Genomic DNA, 21225 nt, shown 5'->3' with positions numbered 1-21225 from the left:
GAATCAAGCCCCGTTCTCCAGATTAGAGTCCGCTGTTCTTAACCACTACACCACTTTTGTCAAGTAATAAGAGGAAAGAGACATAAGAAGTATTTTGTTTTTACAGATGATGAACAATGAGTCCTAGAATAAATATTGAAAGTGACCTCTTAGCAATGCTTATAATAAAGTTGACAATGCTAACTAGAAATAATTCTATTTAATAAATGTATATACTGGGAATAAAGATTAAACAAACTAGCTTGTTCACTACACTTTTCCATAGCAATCAAACTCATGTATATTATGAAAATGGTTTCCAGGGGATAGCTGTGTTCGTAGAGTTGAACAAAATTTAAGTATGGCATCACCTGAATGGCCAACAAAATGTTGCAGGGGAAAAAAAACTTTTGCGAATCAAAAGTTCACTTTGTCAAATATAAATACAAATGAAAACCCATCAATCCTTTTATCCAAGTCATAAGGTGGGAGGCATATTACAAAAAAAGGCCAATGGAAGTCATGAAGCACAAGTACAAGGAAACATAATCAGCATGATCCAATTTTGGCAGATATGCAGAGAGGTGGGAAAGGCTGAAAATTAACTCTCTTTTTTTGCTGTGAATTTAGTTGAGCATATGTAGATCCAAATTTGCACATGATTCATACCTGAAATGCGACACACACACCCCACCCAAGACTGCAGAGTTGAGAACAGGGATTACATTATAAAATACAAAGCAGAAAAACACAAAGCAAGCTGTTAAAAAACTCATTAGCAGAACAATCATTTAGCTTCAGTAGACTTCCATCAAACTTTAGGTGCCTCTGGTGACAACTACAGATTGTACGCAACATTTCCCCACCTGCTATGAAATGACTTAACCTGGCTAGACTTATTTGCATGTAAGGTAAGACTATACCTGTGAATGAGCCTTGTAGCACATGCCATTTTATTTAGCATCTTCGCTGTGAACTCTCTGATGTGTAGTTAGGTGACTAGCACGATAGAAGCTTTTTCCACAGTGCAAGCATTTATATGGCCTTTCCCATGTGAATCCTTTCATGTGCAGTTAAGTTGCCACTGCAATAGAATGTCTTTCCACAGTGCAAGCATTTATATGGTCTCTCCCCTGTGTGAATCCTTTCATGGATAGTTAGGTTGCTACCGCAAGAGAAGCTCTTTCCACACTGCAAGCATTTATATGGCTTCTCCCCTGTGTGAATCCTTTCATGTGCAGTCAAGTTGCCACTGCAAGAGAAGCTCTTTCCACACTCCAAGCATTTATATGGCTTCTCCCCTCACCAGGTTTAGACATCAAACCAGAAGAGCAAACAACATGTCAGGTCCTGAACCAAACACACTGAGGTCTAGAACAGGGCAAGCAGGAGACAAGCAAGTTATGAAACAATTTGCAAAGGGCTAAAAAAATCATGAGGGACTGTGATCTATGATACCATGTATAGTTTGAAGAACATCAGATCCTACTATGTGATTCTGCATCATGTAATGTCCAACATTAATATTTATGCTTTCCCTCAGGTATGTTTTTAGAATTCTGGTTGATTCTACACTCTAACACTATTGCATTGTTTATTGAAGGTCTCATCTGTGAATTGTAATGACATTAAACAAAGCCAGCAATTGGTGTCACAGCCTTTGTTGGGGCGGAGTGGATGTTACCAGACTGACCCTTGCGGGGGGGGGGGGGGTGTTCTACTTTAGTACAACAGTGTACATCCTATACTCTGCCCACCTCTGGGCACTCCCAGCCTAGCCCATCAGCCTAAGAACTCAAACCATTAGCTTAATTACAACATTTAAAGTTGATGTCTGTTTCCTGTCTTCCTCTAGAAAGACAAGACTCCCCTTTGTCCTGGGAGATTAAGGGCCACTCTGCATAACCCTACGGGTCCCTTTTCCCCTAAAAGAAACCCGCTCTCCCAGAAGCCAGTGATCAATATTTCTGGACACCTTTCTGTCTCCTGATATTGTCCCCAATGCGTTGTTCTTTCTTCTACCAGAGCTAGCGCAGGTCGCTCAGCTCTGTTCATTGGACCTTTCTGCTCCAAGATCAGGTGACTATAACCCTAACTCCCCAATTTTATTTCATCTATTCCAAACCTATCCCCTCAACACTGTTTATATCCTAGCACTGTGTGTGTGTTCTGCTGCTTTGATTATATTGTGCTTGTGTGCCCCTATTACCCCTAAATAAATTTGTTAAACTTTATTATGCTCTACTGAGGATTTCTTGCAGATAATGAACATCAGGTTAACCCAGCCCTGGAAACAGGCACCTGTCAGAGTTCTGTAAAATAGCGCTTCCACACAACTTGGTAGGAAAGTGCTCTTGAGGGGGGCCATGTTAAGTCTACTTCAGCAAACATAAACTAGAATCCAGTATGGGGCATTTTAAACATGGTCAAAGGTCTACGTGCCACAAAGACAGATTTGTCAAATGGGCTAGTTTTCACTGATTAAGCTGCAAAAGTCAAGCTGCTTACATCACTGTCTGGGGAACTCGCTTATGACACAGCAGAATTGTTTCCTACAGGGAAAATACCTGGCAAATATATACATTAAACAGCATTGGAGAGATGCTGTAACATCCCCAAGTGTGGGAGTACCATTCCTTCTGCTATGACAAAGGGAATTGTTTCCTGAAATTCAAGAAGGCCAAAGGAAGATATTACCTCTCCGCTCTTTTCCTTATTCATGATCACAGGGAAAACATCCTTACCCAGACAGCACAAGGTCTCGTAATTTTCCTTCACTACTTCCCAGCAGAGTTTTCTTTGACCAGAATCCAGCAGAGCCCATTCCTCCTCCGTGAAGCACGTAGCAACATCCTCAAAGGACACAGCAAATATCTGAAAGAGGAAAATATGGCCCAGTTCATCATGGATTCCTGCCCTTAAGCATCCAAAACAGAAAGGAGAATCCCTTGGCCCTCAATAGATTCAAAGAAAGCAAAACATCAAAGTAATGGGAAGGCAAATGATGATTTTTTTTCAGACAATGACAGTTATACTATACTGGAAGACTTCATGAAATACAAACTAAGAAAATTACAAAAACTGGGCCTCACCTGGTTGAGTCAAATAAAATGTTAGAAAAACCCTAGATAATAGTAATGCCAACACTATACTATCTTGAACATTTAACCCCAGAATACTTGACTATTTCACTTGGCTGCAGTGATCTCGCATTGCCTATCTTTATTAACAACTCTAAGACATCATGCATTTATGCTGGCTAGATTTAACATACTACTGTGTGGACTCCTGCCAAGAAGATACAAGAATATTGAATCCAATTGTAGATTTTGCCCTTGCTGTGTTATCCTACTTGAGACATTGGTTCATGCTGTTGCTGTTTTTCCACTGCAGATTTCGTGTACAGGCGTGCTTGATTTATTGGAACCTCTTTCGCCTAATAAGAAAATTGTAGCAATCTTATTGGCAGAGGTTTCTATGGCAAAGTTTCCATCTTCTGCAATGAAAACGTAACACCCAGAGAAGAATTAATCCAGGTTCCAGCCTTTTAGCTGCAGGTATCATAATACAAGGGATGCGCAGGGAGGTTTTAAGTAGTTAATTAAGTTTATATCTGTTTTTAAATCTGTTTTCTGTTTCTTCTTGTAACTGTTTCACTCTGCTCTAAATGGCCCATGGGTTGTAACAAAGACTGACTTGCCTTGACTTCAGACTGGCTGCCAAGTTAGAGAATGAGATATGAAGGGTGCAGTAAGGACAGAAAATGAGCATTGCTGCACGAGACTAGGGGGTTCACCTACATTTTTAAAAAACAAAATAAACACAGTCTGGGGACCTGGAACACATTCAAGAGGATGAAAACGCAAGAAAACCCCACTTAATAATGCAGTTCTCAGCAGGAAGGCCTCTTTCTCTATGCTCCCCCTGGCTACCTTTTCTTCTTTCATGCTTAGTCACACAAATTTTCTGTCCCCACCCCAACCACCATATTCTTGCCCTAGAGCTGTTGAGGAAATCCTAAACTCACCTGTCCTGCAGATGTGCATGAGCCAAATTCTCCCTCCAACAAGGGGAAGCATGAGAGAAAAGAAGCCCTGCGGATGTCCATATTCCATATTTGTCCTCCTCCACTTTGAAGAGAAACCACCTCCTTGACACAGAAAAATGGCAAAGCTGATCTTTCTGGTGCTTGTAAGGCCTTCTGGGACATGTAGTTTCCTGCAAGAGACAAACAGAATGAGAACAGATAAAGGAGTTGGGAATGCAGACGAGAAGATTTCACTGTTCATTTGTCACTTCGTGGGGTAGCTTCATGTGCGTATAAGTAAATATATCTTTCCTATTTTCTGAAATCCTGTTTCAGTGATCTCTGTCCTCTTACAATACAAATACAAAAGTTACCTCACAGCAGTTACCAATACAAAAGTTACCTCACAGCAACAACACAAGACCTTTACACTTGCTGCCCTAAGAACATCTTGTCTACCACAAGAACAGAAAGGAAAGAGTGTGGAACAGGCTGTAGTAACAAGGTGTCCCCCCCAAAATCATGCCAAACATGAAAGGAATTACAATTCACACTGTAGCCAACTGACCTGGGTTAGCGCAAAATGTGAAAGAATGGTCTTTCTCCTGGAATGCTACCCTGTCAGAATCTAACAGAAGAAGTGCCCTGGACAGAAAGAGTCTGGTTCAGAAACTCCATTTTGGGACTGTGTTTGACTTATGAGCAAGAATGCTTAATGGAAACCCCCTCCCCGCAAACCTCATGGCTGGCTCATATTCAGAAAACACCATTTGAATATGCACAATAGCACACCTGGGCAAAGCCAGTTCTCTTTGTCTATATTTATCAAACCAATTCTTTTGGATATATCTCTTTATCTACTCAAAAGTCTTCCTGTGACTCATCCCCTTGTGACCATCTTATGTTGCAATGCCCATTAAGGGTCGTTACCTGTATTGTTCAACAGCAGGCAAAACCCATTAAGATAATGGGCCAGCCATCAGCTCAATGGTCTGATACTCAGGACCATCAGCTCACTTGGAACAGCAGGAAGAATCTTTTGCTCAAGGATTACATTTGCCCCAAGACATGCTTTTTCCCTATAAAAGCATGTCTCAGGCCCCAGTCAGTTGTTCAATATTCATGCCACCATGGTGGTCAGTAATATTGTTCCATCCGCACAGAGCCTAGCCACTAGGTTTCCTGGGCATCCACAAGACTGGTAATATAATCTTTGATATCCCATCCTTTCTCTTTATATATCCAAAACCTATCTTTCACCTCTAAATTATATCCTAGGAACCCTGGAATGCATGTGTTTTTACCCCAGTGAGTGAGAATTTATTTTATTCCATTTGTTATTTTCCCAATTAAAAACATTGAAAAAGAAATCTATTTTCTCTGCTGGTTTCTTATGGTGAACTGAAGCCCGTATACATAGGCAATCTATATCTATATATATATAGCGATCAAATTACCCAACGCTCCTCAAGCGATGCTAAGCGACCTTGTGCTCTATAGCTAATTTCCCCAACCAAAAAGAGTCATTGCATCCCACCATTTTGGGGAACAACACCCCTCCCCTCCAGTCAAGTGTTTTTGGCACTGGAAGCCAAGGTTGATGGTGGAGTTCATAACTCCTCAAAAAAATAAAAGGATATTGTCTCAAAACTGGCCACCATCTTCAGAATGATGAAACAACCTGCAGTGCCAAAAAGGAATTGAACCAGACCATCCTAGCACAAATTAGCTCTATGATATTCCTCCACTATTTGCAAGGTTTACTCATGAGAAGTCAGGGAAGTGCCAGCAGCTGAGATGTGAGGGTTGAAAAGATCCACTCTATGGAAACACGCAGGGGGCTGAACCATTTATCTGACAGGACAGAGGCAGTCATTCGAATGCCAGACTAGGATCATGGAGCTCGGAGTCCTAATCCCCACCAAGCCACAGAAGGTTGCTGTTTGAACCGGTGAGCCTTAGCAGACCTACCTCGCTGAGTTGTTGCAAGATGAACTGGAGAAGAGCTCAACATCGGATGCTCTTTGTTCTCATGGAGGAGAAGGGCAGCACAGACACATTTAGGTGCCCACAGAATTGGACCCTCAGTCCCAAACTTCACCAAACTTGGGGGTTCTTCTGAAGAGTGTTAGCTGCAGTTGTGCAGCAAACTTGGTGCCTCTACTTTGAAAAACAGCCCCTCCCCCCAAGCCCCACAAAAATCTCCCATTAAATGCAATTGCAGCAAAAGGGAAAAGAAAAGAGGCACACTTATGAGCAACCACCACAGGTCAAGGCCTCCAAACCCAAAACCAGCACAAACCCAACATAACCAAGCCAAAAATCCAAGCAGCAGAACCACCAACCAACTGCAAAACCCAGCAAAACCAATACAAAAAAAACACAAACACAAAGCTAGAAATCAAAACGGGAATTTTCCCAGCCAAAGTCCCAAGCCAACCCTCGCGCAGGTGCCCGGCAAATGCCTGGCAGACTCTGGCAGCTGAAGCCTAAGCAACAGAACCTAGGTTCAACCTCACAATGCCAGATGGCTGAAAGCATGAGGGCATTTTTGTCAGCCCCTAAAAGCATCAGGTAAGGTAAATTCAAAGGGGGGTGTGTGTGTTAAAATTTAAAGTCCAATCAACAGCCTGACAAATTGGCTTTACATCACATTTTTGATTTTTTTGTCATTATTCATCAAGAGTTCCTTTACTGATTTTGGCTAACCAGCAATGGTAAAATCAGCATAAAATTAATCAACATGTTTTTGAAATCACTCTTCAACTCCTGTATTTCCCCTGAAAAGGGTGAGCTGCTAAATCTTGGAGCTCTAAGCCTATGACTTCTAAGGGGTGATCTCCCTTCAGATGACAAGTTTTTAATAAGTTTTACTCCTGTGCACCTACCTTGTTCGTGTCTTCTAGGTAGAAGTTTCTAAAAATGTAATAACATTTCAAGTTGCAAACCCACATTCCCTCAAGCTTCCTCAAAGACTGTTCCATTTTCTACTTTGCTAAAGGATTCTATTGATTTAACCAGGGATTCTGCTGATTTAACCTTAATGCAATCTTCTCAAGTTTTGCCTATAGGAGAACAAAATTGTAATTATGGAAGGACTCAAGAAACTTCAGAATACCCTGGCCTCGATAAGCCAGGTTTCTTTTGTGGTGCCAATGTTACTGATTCAAAATAGAAAGGCCGTCGAAGAAAGCAGGAACCTAACTGGAGATTATCCAATAAGAACTCACATCATCAACAGATTTCTCTTCACAGCATCTAGGAATTCAATGTTTTCTTTTCCAAGTGCTGTAAGATCCCTAGTTGCGAGAGCTCTGGTTTGTCTTCAGTGGCAAACAAAACTCTCTTGATGTTCAAGACTGTCAAAGAAAGAGGCTACCCCCTCCCTTCTCTTCAATGTTCATAAGAAACAGGAAATGGTTTTTACCCAGAGAGGCCACCATCTCATAATTTTCCTCCATCACTTCCCAGAAGACTTTTCTTTGGCCTGAATCCAGCAGAGCCCATTCTTCCTCCGTGAAGAACATGGCTACCTCCTCAAAGGACACAGGGAATCTCTGAAAGAAGAAAAACTGTCTGGTTGATAATCGATTCCTGCCCCTGAACATTCAGCAAGGGAAGAAGAATCTCAGTGACCAGTCAGTAGATTTAAAAAATGCTACAGGTTAAACCAATGGCAAAGAAAATTGAATTCGTTTTTTCCTGCCTCTGTCTTGAACAGCAAACTCAGAACACTGCACAGAAGAAGTCTATGAATTCATGTGATTTTTACATCAAAACAAATAATACTACGGTCGTATTGGTCTACAAGCAGCACACCCCACAATTATGCATGAAGGCTAGGAGCTTTAAAATTGGCATCCAACTACAGGATGATTCTGGGAACTGGGCTGCAAAAAATTAGCAGGGGAAGTAGAGGCAGCACAAACAGGGAGTGTGAATTAAATTTCATCCTTCAGAAACCTTCAAATCATTTGCCCATGCAGAGATTTTCTGGAGGATGGTGCTCATGAAGATTGCAAAGGTTGAGCCACAGTAATTGAAAATATTACTAATATAATATACAGCGTCCAGGGTGTGTCTGTGTGTCAACCAGTAAAAGAAGTCTGAATAAGCTTCTGAGATAGAGAATAGGCAAAGTAATCCTGTGGAATGTGTGCAAAAACTAAGACATAAAAGGAAGGGGCGGAGGGAGAAAAAAGTTGGATGGACCTCAAATGGTAAATTATAAATATTAACAATGACATGAAACAGCTAAGTTGGTGGCACAATAAAATCCACCAAGATCATTTGCAGTTCAGTCTTCTTCAGTGGTGTGTGTGTGTGTGTGTGTGTGTGTGTGTGTGTGTGTGTGTGTGTGTTGGGTACACCACCTTTGTTCTGCTGAGCTCACTGGGAACCCACAGCAGAGAAAATAACGGTATATTATGAAAATACAATTGCAAAAGGAAAACAAAGCCAAATGCTTCTTTGTGGGAGCTTGCAAACAGGGCAGCAAGGAAAGACTCCGAAACCTGCTGGATCAGACAGGGGATCACAGGCTGTTCGCAGGGAACGCTTTCAACTGGGTGAAACCACAGGAGGACCCCAAACCCAACGCCCTGATCTTGCCTGGGGAAACGCCCCCCCCCCTCCTCTCCATGCTCCCTCCGACCAGCTCTGCATCTTCTTCCCTTCCGTTCACACGTGTTTTTCTCCCCCAGTTCTTGCCCACGATGTGTTGGATGAAATCCCAAACTCACCTTTCCTGCAGACCTGCGAGAACCAGATTCTCCCTCCAGCCGCAGGAGACCCGAAAGATTCGAGGCCACGGGAGACCCCATCTTTCTCCCCCAAATATCCCCCTTCCCCTGCAGGGAAAAGCCACCCACCCACCCCCCACCTCTGACTCTTCTCTGGGGCTCGCAAACCCTCTTCGGAATTGCAGTTCTGCAACAACAATCTGCAAGGGAGGAGGGAGGTTTACAAGGAGGGGGCTTCTCCCCTCCCTCTTCGCGGGCTCTGCGTTCCCCCGCCTCTTTTTCGGGATCCCACCCGCAGAGGGGGGGGGGAGAGAAGAAGAAGACGCCCTTTTGCCCTCCCCAGACCTCCCCCTTGGCCCATGGGCTTTGTTCTGCCGCTGGGAACTACACTTCCCAGGCGCCCTTGCGAGCCCCCAAAGCCTAGAGCGGCCGCCTATAATGGGGCAGCCTCCTTTGCTGTTTCCGCTTCTTCCGAGTGAGTCTAGGGACCTGGGGGTTTGGGGGGTTTGGGGTTTGGGGGCTGGGGGCTGGAAATGTGGGGTGGATGGAAGGGGGGGTCAGTGGCGGACCCCGATCCACGAGAGCTACCCCCTCTCAAACCTGGTGGGGCTGCTCCATCTGCTGCCCTTGTCCCTTCCCCCAATTTGCCAAAGTAAGCGGGGGTGGGGGGGTGGGGAGGGAGGACCCCCAGTCCCGGGATTTTCTCTGGGGCATTCAGTGTTTTTCGATATGAGCCCCATTCAGACGGTGCAGAGTCTGCAGAGGACGCCCTCTCATTCAGGAGGGCAAAGCCTCTAGCACAGGGCGGGGGGTGGGGGGGGAGGGTCTCCAGGGGAGAGAAGCGATGCCTCTGGGCGCCAAACCCCCACATTGAGGGCTGGAGGAGGGGGGTGAGATGTAGGGCCAGGATCTGCTAGGCAGGACCCAAAGGAAGGGAGAAGCAACGAATGGGAAGAAGAGCCCTTTTCCTCCCCAGTACACACACACACACACCCTTTTTGTGCCAGAAAGAGCCTCTTTGTGCTAAACAAAGAAGCCCCCAACGACAGAAGAGCCGGGGAATGAAGCCCTGCAAGAGACGTGAACGGGAAGAGGACCTTCTAGCCCAGTGGTGGCGAACCTATGGCACGGGTGCCAGAGGTGGCACTCAGAGTCCTCTCTGTGGACACTCGTGCACAGAGTTCATCATGTGGGAGGGGAGGGGAAAATCACCCAACCCCCCACCCGCACACACACACATCTAGGCTGGCCTGGGCATGATCCTTTACCTGGGAGTAAGCTCAGTTGCTGGCAATGGGGCTTGCTTCTGAGTAAACCCTCCTAGGATTGTGATTCACCCATTTGAAGCGTTGCACGGTTGCTTCACCAAGCTTTCTCCTGAGTGACGCGTGCCTCGGAGCCAACCGTTTTTCCTAAACTAAAACCTCAGTATTTGGGTTAAATTGCCGTGTTGGCACTTTGCGATAAATAAGTGGGTTTGGGGTTGCAATTTGGGCACGTGGTCTCGAAAAGGTTCGCCATCACTGTTCTAGCCGCTTTAATCTTTTCTGCCCAGTTCCTCTTTGTAGGGCTGTCAAACAGGGTGTGAAATGGGGCAGTGGAACAGGGGAGGGGGGGATGAGGGGGCTCTTCTCCCCATTCACTCCTTCCCCCTTCCTATCTCTACACTTTGGGTCCTGCCTAGCAGATCCTGGCCCTGTACACAGAAGAATGTGGGAATAAGAGAAAAAGGATCCCCTCATTCTCGGATTCACCCCAAACCATCCCTGCAGCGCAGCCTGAGCATGCTTCTCATCCTCCGGGCGCCATGGAAGATGGAAATCCATGGAGCATTCTTTGAGGGGGGAGAAGGAGGAGGAGGCTAGTAGAAAATGGGCACCCCCTGTCCCTAACACCTCCCCAATCCAGGATATTGTTAGCTTTTCAGGACTCTTCCCTTGAATTCCAAATCAGTTCTTCTGATGGATCTTTTTTATATAGCTTAACATTCAAGGGCCACCAGAAACTCCTGAAAAGAAAGAACAGACAACATACCAAGGCAGAGCAGAGCTGCAAGTCTATTTATCTTTACAGGACTGGCTGGACAGAAGTCAGAAAACAAGCCCAAACTGGTACACGCTAATTATTGTTTTACATACTTAGTTACTGTTCTGTATATTGTGCCTTATTTTTTTTAAAGAAAGTTTGTTTGTCATTAAGATATATGAAAAAATATGTTCTATTGGTGCTCATGTGAATTCTGCAAAAAACAACAACCATATATCTCCATTCTCTTTTTCCTCTGATATGTTGCTCTCTGTTCACCTCTCCCCGGCACGTGAGTAAATGTATCTTTTCACAGTCAAAGTCAACCCAAAAGAAGTGGATGTAGATGGAAGAGCAGGACCCAGAAGGATCAGGACCTGGCAAGAGAGCAAGGAAAGACCCCCATCCCATCCAAGCCGAGACTGGTGTTGAATTCTGGGAGACAGCTGTGCCAGAGATGTGGGATCAAGAGCCCCTGAACTCAGAAGTACTTTCCCGGCGCTTCCGGCAGTTTTGCTACCACAAAGCTGATGGACCCCGAGAGGTTTGCAGCCAGCTGCATGGACTTTGCAATCGCTGGCTGAAGCCAGAGGGGCACTCCAAGAAGCAGATCCTGGACCTGGTGATCCTGGAGCAGTTCCTGACCATCCTGCCCCATGAAATGCAGCGCTGGGTCAGAGGATGTGGACCAGAGACCAGTTCCCAAGCGGTGGCCCTGGCCGAAGGTTTCCTCCTGAGTCAGGCAGAGGGGCCGAGGCAGGCAGAACAGGTGAGGGCTTTTACTTCCATGTTATGTCCAATTCAGGCAACAATCTTTTAAACAGAGTCTGGATGATCATTTGTCAGCAGAGCTTTGATTGTGTGTTCCTGCATGGCAGGGGGTTGGACTGGATGGCCCCGGTGGTCTCTCCCAACTTTATGATTCTATATCTGACCTCCAAAAGCTTCTCTGCCCAGTGCTAGTCTAAGAGTTAATCATTGTCAGAAGCAGCCCCTTATGGGGGCGGGGGTGCCCATGTAGCCTGTTCTATGGCTAGCCTGATGGATATACCTCCTGACTGATATGTAGAAGGGGTCTGTTTCTTGATTTTCACCTCTCTTCACTTTGATGCTTATGGCTTGATAACAAATATAGATAACTAGTCAAGACCCTGTGAAACATCCTGGCCTCAGGTAACAGGAGGAAGGTTTCACAGCTGGCATAGCTTTCTCCCTTCTGCGTCCTTGAGATGGCTAGGCTCCAAAATAATTCTTTTCGCACTTTTGCTGGGAAAAAGGCAGGGGTACTGGTTCAGGGATAAAATGGCCTAGGAAAAGCCAGGTCGCCAGTCTTGCTTTCTACAGCTAGGGACCTGTGACCCTGAGACTTTTAGCTGGAGGTGCTGGGGGCAGACAAAATGTAGAAGGTCTCTAGCCAAGTAATTTCCTGCAGCAGGCAGAGCGACTTCCCAGTGGTCAGCTTTGCAGAAACAAATGGGTTGACTTTCTGAAGCATCATGAATTCCAAGGAGACAGAGGAAAGCTAAGACAGTCTCTTCATGAGATGCTGTTTGGTGGCAGCTTCTTAAGCAAGAGGAAGGTGGTACAGGGAGAGGATCTTCTGCAATGCGAAGACCGGTTGTTCTATCGCTGCTGCTCACTGGCACTGCCCCGTACCTGAGGATAGCAGTTGTTGGTCTGCAGTATACAGTTAGATTCAAGTCCAAGAGAGCCAGTGTGGTGTAGCAGTTAAGAGCGGTGGACTCTAATCTGGAGAACCAAGTTTGATTCCCCACTCCTCCACATGAAGCCTCCTGGATGATCTTGGGCCAGTCACATTTCTCTCAGAACTTTCTCAGTCTCATCTACCTCATGAGGTGTCTGTTGTGGGGAGAGGAAGGGAAAAGGAGTTTGTAAGCCATGTTGAGACTCCTTAAAGGAGAGAAGGGGAGGGGGCGGTTTAAATCCCAATTCTTCCATTCCATCTCTTACTTATTGCCCTTGTTGCAGTTTCAGAGGTGGGGTCCATCCCTGAAAATGGAAGCTAAGTTGGAAAGAGCTCTGTTGGAGGAAGGGCAGCCAGTCAGGGCCCAGGAATGTGACCCAAATGCCTTCTCGTGTGGTAAGGATTCATTCCGCCTTGATGGGATTGGGGCACCCAGTTAACTGGATGAGTAGAGAGTTCTGGTGAGAAAAAAAATGAGATACTTCCTCATCCCAATTACAGTGCTCAGTGTTTAAAAGTTGGGACGCCTGTAAAAGGGGATTAGACAAATCCATGGAGGCAGTTCCTCACATTGATTCATATGTCTCGTTTTTCCACTAGAGGTACTCAAGGTGGCTCAAAAGAAACGGCAGACAAATCTCAACCGAGCTCTTCAGTCTTGTGTCTAAACAAAGCCTGCATGTTCTGGTCAGCATAGCTCAGAGAACCAGTTGCCAGGGGCCAGGAACAGCAGGCAAATTGCACTCATGCTCATTAGGACATCTGATGAGGCACTGTAGGAAATGGAGCCCTGGATGAGGGATGCCAGGCTGTGGGGAGGGGCTTGGGGTGGATTTGATGTCATGTTGAAGTTGCCTGTGGCCGAACCCCCAGCTGTGACATCAGTGGACCAGTAGATGATGCAGACAATCATTTTTGGCCTGATGTGACATTAGGTGCTATGCAACATCATGCCTGGCTCAGTTTTTCTTCCACCAGCCTGGACTCAAGGTCATGTGCGAGGCCAAGATGGGGAGAATGGCATATGTGGGCCCTTGGTCTGATCCACTAGAGATGCTATCATGTTTTTGAGCTCATCAAGTATCACAGAAGCATGAAATGTGTCAGTGGCATTTACAGCCCCCTGAGGCTCATGGGTACCTCGTGCTTTTCTTCTGCCTCTCCCACAACTTTTTACAAAGGATCACAATCCTTTTTGAGTGAATACAGGGCAAGGTTTCCCAATACTGGGCCTGTGGGTGTATAAAGTATGATTCACACAAGAAAACAGAATAGAAAGTAGAAGCTAATACTCTTTTTTCAACTTTTCCCTCTTTCCAGGCAGCGAAGAGGCAATGTCGGTCCATTTTCTTTGCGGAGGCGTGGAAGCAGCCACTGCACCACCAGTCCAGGTAGGGGAGATGAGCAGGGGACAGCCTGGGTCTCCCCTCCTTTCTCAGGAGGGTTTTTCTCCTGCAGTTGGTTCTGAGGGGCCTAGTCAAAAAGCTCTGAAAGTCACTTTATATACACAAGCTGAGCTCTCCATCCTGCACCTGCCAGAACATTCATATCCAGAGTGCTGTCTCTGCCTGACATGACCTCTGATGAGGGAATCTGCTTTTTCTTTCAGTCTCTGGTTTCCTTTGGGGAGGTGGCCGTGTATTTCACAGAGGCAGAGTGGGCACTGCTGGATCCAGACCAAAGAGCTCTCTACGAGGACGTCATGCTGGAGAACTACAGGAGTGTGGCTTCTCTGGGTAAGGAACTTTCATAGGTGCCAGACGTACACATTTCTGCCTTTGGGATGAGACATGAACCAAAATCTTGAACAACAATACCTTATGTTGAGGCCTGTCCTGCTATTTGCTTCCTTTTGGAGGCCTCAATGTGATGGGATGCCAGTGAAAGCAATATTCAGCATGGCTGGGTATCTGATTTGCCCGGAGCAACTGAGGCCATTGTTGTGGCCAAAACAGGTTCCCAAACCTGAGGCCAACACAGTACTGAGAGGCCGTCAGGAAGACTCTCAAAGGGGCCACATCCTAATTTCTCAGTTGACAACTTATTCTCCATATGGGATTATGGTGATCCCTTCTGATTGTCCTGTCTGGACATCCAGCGTGATGTAATGTTTGAGAGTGGTGGTCTCTGATTGATTCCTGACTTCTCCAGATGAAGAAGAAGAACACTTTGCATTGATACCCTGTCTTGCTCTCATGTAGGGAGTCTCAGTCCAGCTTACAAACTACTTCCCTTCCTCTCCCCACAACAGACACCTTGTGAGGTAAGTGGGGCTGAATGAGTTCTTCAGAACTGTGACTGGCCCAAGATCTCCCTGTAGACTTCATGGTTAGGAGTGGGGAAACAAATTCAGTTCACCAGATAAAAGTCCGCCTGGGAATCAAACCCAGTTCTCCAGATGAGAGTTCACCTGCTCTTAACAATTATACCATGCTGTCTCTTAAGCCTGCTGGATGAACTCGGACCAGTCACAGTTCACCCAGAATTTTCTCAGCAACAAGAGGAGAGGAAGCGAAGGAGTTTGTAAGTTGCTTTGATACTTGTTAAAGATAGAGAACATGTGGGGGGTTACTTTCAAACTCTGCCATCTGCATAACAAAACCTTAATTTTTGTTGTCTGCCTTGAATGTTTCTAGTAATTGATAGTAATGGAAAGAATTTTTAACCGTATCTTTTAATTTGTCCAATGGTTTGAGCTTCCATTTTTCATTCTGGCACATTAATAGTTCCCTGTAAGTAAGCCATTTCTCCTGCATATTCATTTATTTTCTTGAAAACGCTGCAACTGGGGACAATTATAAGGGAATTACATTTACAATAAACCTTTTCTACCTTAACCCTACCCAGAGTGGACTCCTTATTATGCAAGTTTTGGGGAAAAAATTGTGAACCTTTCCTTTATAATGCTACAACAAACATGCCATCCAAATCTTCCATCAAGCCCTTCCAAGCCCAATAGTCTAGCATTTTTCAGCATCACCCATTTTCTAATCCTGACCAATGCAGTTGCTTCAAATTACAATTTTAGATTTGGCAATGCTAAACCTCCTCTCACTTTTCCATCTTTCAAATGTTTATATTTTATTCTTGTTTTTTTGCCTTGCCAAACAAAACTTCTAATATCTTTTTGCTGTTGCTTAAAGCATTTTGTGGTGTTAATTATTGGCAGCACTGGGAAGAGAAAGAACATTTTTGGAAGCACAGTTTATCACAGTTAAAAGGAACCTCTCTGTATAGTTGCATGTCTAGAGATCACTCTAACTTCTGGTGGGGAGCCACCATGGTGCAGTGGTGAAGAGCAGGTGGACTCTAATCTGGAGAACTGGATTGGATTCCAGCAGCAGACTCTTACCTGGTGAACCAGATTTGTTTCTCCACTCTTACATGCCTTCTGAATGACCGTGGGCTAGTCTCATTTCTCTCAGAACTCTCTCAGCCACACCTACCTCACAAAAACTTATCCTCCTCCCGGTTTTTTAGCCCAAAGAGACTGTTGTTACTCAATAAAAACTATTGAAATGGAATTGTTTACCCATGAACGAGCAGAGCCTGATGGGTGGCTTGGCTTCTTGCCTAGGTCCTGACTGGTCCTGTTTCTTCCACCAGCATATGTAGAGGAGACGGTTGTGAGACTCCAGGGTGTGGAAAAAAGGATAAAAGCTGAAGATTCTGGAGGAAAGTTCAAGGACAGAGATAGATCACAGAGTCAGGAGGGAAGCCATGAAGACAAGGCAAGGAATAACTCCATTCCATCTCAAGGAAGAAGCTTCTTTGAATTTCCCATCCAAGAAGTAAGATCAACCAAAATAGGAAGGAACGAAGGCCTCTGTGCTAACCAGAGAATCTGCTCCAGGGAAAACAAAAATGAACATTTGGCCTTTGGAAAGTCCTTCAGTAAGAACATCAGTGTTATTTCCGAAAGGCAAATTCCCTTAGGAGACAAACAATATGATTGCACGAAGTATGGAAAAATCTTCAGCCAGAAATCAGCTCATTCTTCACATCAAAGAATTCACTCAGGTAGAAAAGTGTATAAATTGCTAGAATGCAAATTGAGCCTTTCCGATGCAGCAAGCTTAAATTCCCTTTTAAAGTGTGTATTAATGTACCTTTCAATGCACAGCAGAAAAAAGCTAGTGAATTTTTTTGTGTGGATGGAATTTCAAGGAAAGATCAGACCTCCTTGTGAGGATGCTAACTATTCTCTTTTTATTCCTACAGGAGATGAGCAGGAAAATATGAGTGATGAGGAATTCTATCAGTTATTGCCAGAGAAAGTCAAGAATGAAGATCTGACAGAAAACTTCTGGAATGAAGACCAACCTAAGAAACACAAAGGAAGTCACATGGCTAGTAAACCCATTTCTCCCCAAGAGCAGGGTTTCCATGAACTGTTTCACACATTTGAAGAAGCATATAGGTGCTTAGAGTGTGAAATGCACTTCTCAGATCAAATCCAATATGAGATTCATTTGCAAATGCACAGTGAAAAGAAGATGCATAAATGCTTGGAGTGTGGAAAAAACTTCTTTTGTAGAGTAGAGCTCCTTAGATATCAAAGAACATGTAAAGACGAGAAACATTATAACTGCTCTCACTGTGGCAAGAGCTTCCCACAGAAATCAGATCTTCTTCAAAAGTATCAGAGAACTCACACAGGGGAGAAACCTTTTGAATGTTCAGTGTGTGGAAAGAGATTCAGTCATAGTGGCAATCTTCAACAGCATCACAGAACTCACACAAAGGAGAGACCTTTTGAATGCTCAGAATGTGGAAAGAGATTCAGTCATAGTGGCAATCTTCACCAGCATCACAGAACTCACACAAAGGAGAGACCTTTTGAATGCTCAGAATGTGGAAAGAGGTTTAGTTGGAGTAACCTTCTTCAACAGCATCAGAGAACCCACACAGGGGAGAAACCTTTTGAATGTTCAGTGTGTAGAAAGAGATTTCGTCATAGTAGCACTCTTCAACAGCATCAGAGAACCCACACAGGGGAGAAACCTTTTGAATGCTCAGAGTGTGGGAAGAGATTCAGTCATAGTAGCACTCTTCAAAAGCATCAGAGAACCCACACAGGGGAGAAACCTTTTGAATGCTCAGAGTGTGGAAAGAGATTCAGTCAGGGTAGCTTTCTTCAAAAGCATCAGAGAACTCATACAGGGGAGAAACCTTTTGAATGCTCAGTGTGTGGAAAGAGATTCAGTCTGAGTGGCAATCTTCAACAGCATCACAGAACTCACACAAAGGAGAGACCTTTTGAATGCTCAGAATGTGGAAAGAGGTTTAGTTGGAGCAGCAATCTTCAACAGCATCAAAGAACTCACACAAAGGAGAGACCTTTTGAATGCTCAGAGTGTCTAAAGAGATTCAGTCGGAGTAGCCTTCTTCAACAGCATCAGAGAACCCACACAGGGGAGAAACCTTTTGAATGTTCAGTGTGTAGAAAGAGATTTAGTCATAGTAGCAGTCTTCAACAGCATCAGAGAACCCACACAGGGGAGAAACCTTTTGAATGCTCAGAGTGTGGGAAGAGATTCAGTCAGAGTAGCACTTTTCAAAAGCATAAAAGAACCCACATAGGGGAGAGACCTTTTGAGTGTTCAGTATGGGGAAAGATTTAATCGGAGTAGAACCCTTCAACAGCATCAAAGAACTTACACAAAGTAGAGACCTCTTGAATGCTCAAAGTGTAGAATAGATGGCCAGTCAGAGTGACCATATATAAGACCATCTAAAAGCTCACACAAATGAGGGATCTTTTGAATGCTCATAGTATGGGAAGAGATTCAGTCATAGTAGCACTCTTCAAAGGCATCAAAAAATCTATACAGGGGGAAAAACCTTTTGAATGCTCAGTATGGAAAGATTCATTTGGAGTAGTAATCTTCAATAACATATAAGAACACACTGAAAGGGAGAAAACTTTAGAAAATTCAGAGGGCGGAAAGAAATTCAGTCAGAGTGACAGAGTATCAGAGAACTCACACAAAGTGGAATAGGTGGATCTTTGGAATAGGCTTGAGTGAGCAAACCTGCATACCATTTTTAGAAACCATTATTATCACAGATGCAGAACTCCCATTAGTGCTTTGACATATTCCCTCAGCTGCATCAGAAAGGCTTCATTTGCAGTCAGTGTGTGGAAAGAGATGCAGATAGAGTGGTAGTCTTCTGTGACTTCCTATAAGCCACACAAAGACTAAATCTTTTCAGTGCTCAAGAGTATGGAAAAATATTCAAACAGGGTAGCAGACTTCAGTGACATTAAAGGGCTCACGACCTTTGCTTAGTTTGTGCAAGCCATGGATCTGACCAGAAACAACCAGTAAACAATAAAATAAAGTTTTATTGAAAGAAATGCAGAAAAGTTCTTTAAAAATTAGCATTAAAGCTTGACATAATAAGAATATGTGAAAATAAAGAAACTAGCTAAACTACATACTTGTCAGTAGAGATTTAGATGTTCAGCACTGCCAGGCTTAATAAGCATACACAAAGTTACTTCAGCAACAAAAAAGGAGCCGGGAGGGAAAAGGTAATGGGAATGGTGATTGACTGACACATTACAAAAAATTATAGAAAAAGCAGGCCATGATCTGGTGAACCATGTTAATCAGTCCATGGGCAATTCTGATAGAACAATCCAGAACAGGAGCGATCACTCCCTCCCAGCCTGAAGGAGCAAATGTTACCTCTCTGGGAAAGTACAAGATGTTAATTCCTCTTTTGAATGGTCAGAGTGTAAAAAGAGATCCAGAGTAGCAATTGGCTGAGGCATCTAAGAACCCACACAAAGGAAAAATCCTTTTGAATGCTCAGGGTAAGGCCCCATCACCTCCTTAGTAGAGATACCCCAGTTTGATCCCCAATTTTCTCTTTGGGTTTTGTTTTGTTTTTTGAAGGGCATCTGTAAGAAACCTCAAAGAACTTGAAACAAAGCAACTGAGTTCAGTTCATTTATTCCATAAACTTCAACGGTCACACACACGGAATGCGGATTCTGACTTCACAGACCCAACGTGTCGCTTTTATGGACACGATGGCCCCCCTCCCCAAACTCCCAAGAAACTCCCAAACACAGTTCCCACAACAGAGTAAAAGCAGGTTTTCAAAGACTCAAGCTGCAATCACACACGATAAGCATAGCAAGGTTAAGCATCCTGGGCGCAGAGCCCAGAGCAAGGAATGTGCCAAGGTCAGGTTGGCGGAGTAGAAACACACACACTAACCACCAACCTTACACTATCCTTGTGAAAACCTATTGTACAATGGGTGGTTCTTTGGGAAAGGTTTGAAAGAGCACATCTGCCTGTCATGTCCAGAGCACATTTCTATCACACAGGCTGGATGTCACTAGAACTTTTATATGCCCCCAATCCCAGCTCCATGACGTGTGTACAACTATATCTCTAAGAGTATTTCATCAAAGCAATGCAAGACCATTTACAGTTAATGGGCAATAATGTCTGAGCCATCAAAGCAGCCTTAATTTTTTATCAACTCAGGCAAACTAATGCTTAGAAAACTTCCCCACTTTTGGCTGTCAGGTATCATTTCTGATTCTTCCTGCTGAATTTTGAGGGCAGTTTCTTCAAACAGCACAGTCAAATTCAAACTTTATTTCTTGAACCAATAATGGCCACTGAAAAGTCCGGTCCTGTCAGGACCAAATGACAGACTTTTTCCTATAAAAGGGGGAGGCCGGGACTGTGAAAAGGATGTGCCAAATTCTCCCCTTACCTGGATACCCCTTCAACTGCTTTGCATGATTCTGTCCTCTCTGTCTTTTGTTGGACTTGTACTGCACAAACTCTCAGCAATTTTAAGCTTCTCACTGACCTTGGATCAGTTAATATTGCTATCTCTGCTCCCCACAGTATTTCCTTCAGGAAAATTCCAAAACATCCCTTATCAGAAAAGATTTTGTTCTTATAATAATATCATTGACTCTATTTCCCATGTTTTCTTCAATTGTGTTCCCTACACTGATGCACATGACTCCTTATCAGAACTTTCCTTCATCAACTGAGAGAACTCCCTGCTGAAAACTGGTATCTTGCTTTTGTCTGACCAGAATCCAGATATAACCAGTTCAGTTGCTAGATTTCTCCTCCTAACCATGAGGAGCTGAGGCTATAGGGCAGAAAATTCCTATTAATTACATCTGTCATATGACTCTGTCCTGTAATTCTTTGTACTTAATTTATTCCAGTAAAGGTTGACTGACTAACTCTTTCTCTTTGCCTCTTCACCCCTTTGTCTATGTGCACGTGCTCGGACTTGGGGAATCAACTCTCAGGTGCTTAGTTGAGATTCTTTGCAATTTTACTTATTTTCTGTTTTGTATCCATTAAAATTATAATCACTTCATCTTTTTTATAATTTTATTTTGGGTACCCCTACTGCGATCCAGCCCGATATACATAGATTACAAGATATCAGTATACATCTACAGTCAACCAACAGTGTAATCATGCAAGTTGCATGTGAAAAAATATGATAAAAATAAGAAAAGGGGACTAATAATACAAAGGTAACCAATTTAAAACTTTGTCATACCAAAAAATTTTTTGGAGGTTGCTAATTACCGTACTCCAAATATAGACAAAAGTAAAATAAGGCCTGAACTCATCCTATAGCTCACTTCAGTCTTGTAAAATAAGTGATACAAACATGCTGTGTTTTGTAGCCTCCAAACTGCTCTTGATGTAAAATGAAGATATCTTTCTCCTGTGCTCTTTTGC

At 44.0% G+C, this 21225-nt stretch overlaps 4 protein-coding genes across 33 annotated transcripts in view; 2 read left to right on the top strand and 2 right to left on the bottom strand.

Annotated features, from left to right (window-relative positions):
- LOC125428587 (zinc finger protein 883-like) overlaps positions 1–21225 on the top strand; it is a 1608225-nt gene that overhangs the window by 670353 nt on the left and 916647 nt on the right. The window lies entirely within an intron of this gene.
- The window catches only part of LOC125428534 (zinc finger protein 345-like), a 770962-nt gene that overhangs the window by 547413 nt on the left and 202324 nt on the right, over positions 1–21225 (bottom strand). The gene's annotated exons all lie outside the window — the stretch shown is intronic.
- On the bottom strand, positions 1302–9136 carry LOC125428841 (zinc finger protein 560-like). Its single transcript, XM_048489543.1, has 4 exons — positions 8749–9136; positions 7434–7563; positions 4007–4197; positions 1302–2853 (listed from the first exon to the last, which is right to left on the bottom strand). The coding sequence occupies exons 1-4, from the start codon at positions 8827–8829 to the stop codon at positions 2563–2565; spliced, it is 693 nt and encodes a 230-aa protein (XP_048345500.1). The 5' UTR covers positions 8830–9136; the 3' UTR covers positions 1302–2562.
- On the top strand, positions 14166–18839 carry LOC125428790 (zinc finger protein 239-like). Its single transcript, XM_048489443.1, has 3 exons — positions 14166–14214; positions 16700–17732; positions 17985–18839. Exons 1-3 carry the CDS (start codon positions 14181–14183, stop codon positions 18100–18102), a joined length of 1185 nt encoding a protein of 394 aa, XP_048345400.1. The 5' UTR covers positions 14166–14180; the 3' UTR covers positions 18103–18839.

The sequence above is a fragment of the Sphaerodactylus townsendi genome, linkage group LG03 (genome assembly GCF_021028975.2).
Source record: "Sphaerodactylus townsendi isolate TG3544 linkage group LG03, MPM_Stown_v2.3, whole genome shotgun sequence".
Lineage (NCBI taxonomy): Eukaryota > Metazoa > Chordata > Lepidosauria > Squamata > Sphaerodactylidae > Sphaerodactylus > Sphaerodactylus townsendi.
This window is presented reverse-complemented; position numbering and strand designations above follow the sequence as displayed.